This window comes from Sus scrofa, unplaced genomic scaffold (assembly GCF_000003025.6).
Source record: "Sus scrofa isolate TJ Tabasco breed Duroc unplaced genomic scaffold, Sscrofa11.1 Contig53, whole genome shotgun sequence".
Classification (NCBI taxonomy): Eukaryota; Metazoa; Chordata; class Mammalia; order Artiodactyla; family Suidae; genus Sus; species Sus scrofa.
Genome location: NW_018085237.1, coordinates 271,602 through 277,722, shown reverse-complemented (window position 1 = coordinate 277,722; position 6,121 = coordinate 271,602). Strand labels below are relative to the sequence as shown.

At 37.3% G+C, this 6,121-nt stretch overlaps 1 protein-coding gene across 1 annotated transcript; it reads right to left on the bottom strand.

The window, feature by feature from the left end:
- Positions 1-735: 735 nt before the first annotated feature.
- LOC110258875 (olfactory receptor 5D14) lies at positions 736-1,680 on the bottom strand. Its single transcript, XM_021082118.1, has one exon. The coding sequence runs from the start codon at positions 1,678-1,680 to the stop codon at positions 736-738; it is 945 nt and encodes a 314-aa protein (XP_020937777.1).
- Positions 1,681-6,121: the final 4,441 nt, after the last annotated feature.

The following is a 6,121-nucleotide window of genomic DNA, read 5'->3' as shown; positions in this document are numbered from 1 at the left end:
AAGAATATCAAAGAGTATTGAAATGACAAAAATGATGGTCCTTTCTGAAGGACAAAACATATTTCTGTGACCTAGAAATACCATGGTAAAAAAGCACTAGATTTCGAATCACCAGAAGTGCCTTCCTCTCTCATGTTGGTCATTTTCAGATCAGTTTCTTGAACCTCTATGTCATCACCTACACAATTGGTCTAAGTGTCTTTGCCCTCTGTACTTCTTCATGTAAGCTGACTGAAGCATAAGACTGTCCATCAATAGAATCCATAGAACCCAACGGATGAAAGTATCAGAAAATAAATAAAAGTGCCCCCTCACTTTTATCACACAGCATATCCATCTATCTCTCAACAATTGCATGATGCTTCAGTGAGATGCAATACAAGAGACTTTAAGAGCAAGTGAGTAATTGTCATAGGCAGCAACAAAAAAGAAAATCCTTTTCTATGATGAGTTAACATCATCCAATCACCAATTCCCCATGTTGAATCTTTGCTTTTGCTTTGTAATATTTTATTTGTTTGCTTTTAGAGAATTTGAAGAAATAAGTGCTTTATGGCTGAACTCATGTCAAATTAATCCCAGAATTTACTTCCTTTGCATTACCAAGTGATTTGAACTAACCAAATTAACATGTTAACATCACAGACATCTATAAAAACCTCATGCAAGTATATGCTATGGGTTATAGAAGGCTCTGCTCCTATTTTTCATGGAGATTTAAGACGCCCCTTGACATCAGTGAAATGAGACTTTTGTGTCTATTAATTTCTGGAAGGCATCCTTCACATCTTTATTCCTCAGGCTGTAGATCAGAGGGTTCAGCATGGGGTTGACCACTGTGTAAAATACAGAGGCCACTTTGACAGTCTGTCGAGAGTTCTGGGAGTTGGGCACACAGTACAGGGAAAGGATGGTCCCGTGGAAGATGGTGATAGCGGTCAGGTGGGAGGCGCAGGTGGAGAAGGCCTTGCGGCGACCACTGACAGAATGGATGTTTAGGACCGTAACAAAAATGAAGACATAGGAAGTGAGGATTATAAGCAGTGTACTCACCTCATTGAAGGTGGCAAAGCCGAAAAGTAGCAGGTGTGGAATGCATATGTTGGAGCTTGAGACAGCAATGAGAGCCGTGTATTCACAGAAAAAGTGGTTGATTATGTGATGCCCAGAAAAGTTCAATTGGAGAGCATAGCAAAGGAGTACCAAGGGGCCAAACATACCCCAGAAATATGACCCAGCAACCATCAGGGCACAGAGCCTCTGTGACATGACCACTGTATAAAGCAGGGGATTGCATATGGCCACAAAGCGGTCATAGGCCATCACTGCCAACAAGAAAGACTCTGTCACCACAGCAGTGCAGGACAGGAAGTACTGCAACATGCAGCTAGAGTAGAAGATGCTTTTATCAGCCATGACCAAGTTCTCCAGGAGCTTGGGAGTAACAATGGAAGAGTAACAAAAATCAACAAAAGAAAGGTGACTAAGGAAAAAGTACATGGGGGTGTGAAACTTGGGGTTAATTTTGATGATTACTATCATCCCAAGATTTCCTACCAGGGTGATAATGTACATGATCAGAAACACGAGGAAGAGGGGAATCTGAAGCTCTGGGTAATCTGTGAAACCCAAGAGGGCAAAGGTTATCTCCACACTCAAGTTTCTTGAAGCCATTAGCATAATGCCTTTGAAAAGAAGGGGTGGGGGAAGAGAGTTGTTCCTGACAAAGAGAAGATATACAGAAATGAGTGGAAAACATGTCATGACATTCTACAGTGGACTAAGGAAAATGAGGAGAAAGAATTATCCATCTTAAACCCTAGTTTCTTCCACACAGAGCATGCCTCATACACATAACGGCTGAGGATATACCAAACCAAGCTGAGTCTCTGAAATGTCTTTGCTTTCCCATTGCAATTGATGTTTCCATATGAAATACTTATCATATTATAGTTTGTAAATCCACCCATTAGCTAGTAACATAACATGAACATACTGTTAGAAAACATTTGCACATAAATACATAAACTAGTGAAGGAGTCTAAGAAAAAACATAACATGTTGGCTGCAAAGAACAATATGTATTGCTAGTGTATTCTGCCTGCATACACAAATCAATATGTTTCTCTTCTAAGGATAAAGTAAATTAGTAGAGAAATCTAAGAACAGAACATAGCAATCCCATTTTAGCACCTTTTGTTCGGTGATAGCTAATTTTCTCATGGGATATTTCAGCTGCTGAGGAGGACAAGGGCTCATTTTGAATTCTGAATGTAGTGCACACTTTATTAGCATTTATAGACTATGAATTCTCTTCCATTGCAGCCCTAGTCATTGTATAGATATCTCTTAAGGCCCACAAGACATATCAGGTAAGAATTCCTTCAGAATTAACCAGTTCCCAGATTTTCAGTTGGGGCACACTGGGTTAAGAATCTGACCGTAGCTGGTTCAGGTCCTGAGGATGTGTGGGTTCAGTCTTTGGCCCAGTGCAGTTGGTTAAAGGATATTGTTTTGCCACAGCTGCAGCATAGGTGGCAAGTATGGCTTGGATTCAATCCCTGACCTGGAAATTTCCATATGCTGCAAGTGCAGCCATTAAAAACTAATAATTGTCCTCATTCTTGTGAAAATTTATATATCAAATTAAGGTGCATATAGAGCAATATGTATAAATATTTACATCCAGGAGGTTATCTTATTTGTGAAATAGCTTCCACTTGTCAGGAGGCCAACTCTGCATGGTTGTTCACTTCTTTCTTTAATATTATTGGACTCAGGATTGGATAGCATTTACAGTGAATTAACATAAAAAGAAAAGTTAAATAGATCCTATTTACCATATAAAGAATGTAATCCTTTTACTGCTTCATAAACAGCCTGAAAACTTACCTGCTACAGAGAAGCAGGTCACCCCCACCCAGTTTCTCTGTAAAGTGGGTATTTCTGGAGCACCAAATTTCTTACATCAACCTTTGTAGCCCTTGGGACTCAAACTCTAGAGGATCACTGGCAATTTATTCCCCACAAGCATCAAAACAGGTCATTAAAGCAAATGGCAGGTCTCTTTTACCATTTTAATGACTGTAATTTCTTTAAAATTACACAGAGTAACAGTCGCTTCAAATTGACTACTAGGCTTTGTTTGCACATAACTGAAATGCCCTCTGGAATTAATAAAACTAACCTAAGAAAAGGCAACATTTTATATATATGTAAAAATTGAGGTTCACAAATGGAAGCTGATTCACATCACTTTCTTTGCATTTTGATTTGTCTATTTCTTCAATACATAGTATAATACCTATTCTGTTCTGGATCTATTTCTCATTTACCAAAAAAATGACAAGATTCAGATATACTTTCCTGAAGTTTGGATGAAAAAAAATTTTTTTTACACTCACTCTACCCATTGATGTGATTATTTTCCTAGAAAGTCTTTGGTTGAGATATGTTTTGTGTGTGAGTTATTATAAATAGAACACAAATCAATTCACAGTCAGCTACTCTGTGTGTAATGGGATTCCATAAGTAGGTGATTTCTGTCCAAATGAAATCAGAGAAAAATACTACACTGGGTTCCTCTCCCTCCTCATGGTTGAACTCATCATTGCTCTTTCATTTAGTTTGTATAAAATATCTAGTAAGCTAAACAAATGTCTCTTTCTATATAGCTCACAAAACTACCTTGTCAATTCTGTAAAACTGTCTTCCTTTTCTTTTCTTTTTCTTTTTTTTTGCAAGGGGATAAATAAGTTTTTGAAACATGCTCTAGGATGTTTTGAATAGTAGTCAAATATGGATTTATTTTACATTTCAAAAAAAGTTTTGATCAACACTGTGGAGAGAGAAATTTAGGCTTACCTGGGCCAGTTCTGAAACAGTGTAATTACTTTCTTTGAGTATCACTGTAACCTCATTTCCATCATAGGATTAAGGAAACACTCCAGAGGCATCCTCACAATATCCATTTTCCTTTTTCTCCATAATTTTCCTAGACAGAGGTCAGTCTGATTCCTAATGTTCTGGACTGAATAGGAACATACTCCTCACTTTAAGTAAGTTTTCTGATTTTCTTGTGATGTTCTTGTCCCAACTCTTTGGCTAAGAGATTAGTCAATATGGTCGTATTTATTTAGTCTGATCATGCATCTTTTAAAGTTTTCATTATTTAGAAAGATTACTGTATTTGTTTCCTGTCGCTACAGTAATAAATTTACCAAAAATGCTGTGGTTTAAAATACCACATTAATTATTATCTTGAGGTCTTGCAGGCAAGTTGTCCAAAAAGTCTCATGGGCCTTAAGGAGTCTGCAAAGCTGGTTCCTTCTGGAGGTTCCAGAGGACATCCATTCCTTGCTTCTTCTGCTGGCTACTGGCATTCCTTGGCTTATGGCTGCAGTATCCAATCTCTGCTTCCATGGTTACATCTCTATCGCTTCCCTAACAAATTCCCCTTTCCTCCCTCTTATAGAGACACTTATATTTAGGATTCAGTCAAATAATCCAGGACAATCTTCCTATCTCAAAATCTGTAATCATATCTGTAAAGTCCCCTTTGGTTAAAAGGTAACATTCACAGATTTCAGAGTTTAAAGCCTGGGTATCTTTGGGGTCCTTCTTCAATCTATCACAGTAATCCTCTACTTTTACTCAGTGAAGACATTTTATGTATGTGTGTATGTATGTATGCATTTATATGTTTGTATATTCAGTATTTATTTATTTATTTCTCTTCTTTCGTTAAGCTCCGCAAAGTGCCAGGCAATGCTCCTAATTAAGAGGAAATATTTCCCCCCTCTCAGGGCTGGTGATACAATCCTTTAGTATTTCTATTCTTATTTGATCTTTATGTCTTCTATATGTATCACCTGCCCCACTGAATAAAGAGAATAGATTAGCTCTTAACTCTTTTTCCAGCTTTATATAATTCTTTATCCATTCATTCTTTAACGGATACTTAAAGTGGTTTCCATGTCTTGGCTATCGTGAATAATTATGCACCAGGCATGGAGGAGCAGATATCTCTTCAGGATATATTGACTTAGACATTCCCGTTGTGGTTCAGTGGTAACGAACCTGACTAGGATCCGTGAGGATACAGGTTCAATCCCTGGCCTCGCTCAGTGGGTTAAGGATCTGGAGTTGCTGTGACCTGTGGTATAGGTCACAGATATGGCTCGGATCCTGCCTTGCTGTGGCTGTGGGGTAGGCCAGAGTTGCAGCTCTGCTTTGACACCTAGTGGGAATTTGCACATGCCACAGGAGTGCCCATCAAAAAAAAAAAAAAAAAGATATAGTTATTAAAAAAAATGTGTTCCTGCTGTGGCACAGTGGGTTAAAGATCTGATATTTCTGTAGTTGCAGTATAGGTCGCAGGTATGCCTTGAGTTCGATTCCTGGCCCAGGAACTTCCATATGCTGCAATCACAGTGGAATAAGAAAAATAAAAAGATGTAGTAATTTCATTTCCTTTGGATAGATACTCAGAAATGAGATTGCTGGATCATATGGTAGTTTTATTTTCATTTTTATTTACCTTTTTTTTAAGGAATTTCCATACTATTTTCCATAGTGGTTATACAAATTTACATTCTCATTAATAGTGCACCGGGATTCTGTCTATTCCTTGCTAGCAACTAAGTCATTTTAGCATTTCTTCTATATTTTTATTTCTTGTGTTTCGTTTTTGTGTTTTGGATAATAAGCATTCTAACAGGTATGAGGTGATAATCTCATTTTGGGTTTGATTTCCAGTTCCCTAATAGTGATGTTGAGTATGTTTTTGTGTATATATTGGTCATTTGTATGTTTTTGGAAATAATACGTTACCTCTTTTAGGAAAAAGAAGAACATTATAATTATGTTGTAAATCAAGGTGACTCCCTTCTTTTAGCTGAGACTTCATAATTATTTTCAATGAGATAAAAATTTCAGAATACTGAATAAACTCAGTTAAAGAGCTTTTTTACACTTTAATTTTCTAGAGTTTCTTTTATTCTCTACCAATATACCTTTAAATATGAACCATTTATGATTTGCAACTTGCTAACCTTCTACATGTGAAATTTCTTGCCTTATGAAAGCATAAACAGTTTTGGGTTTACACCGGAGAAATCGG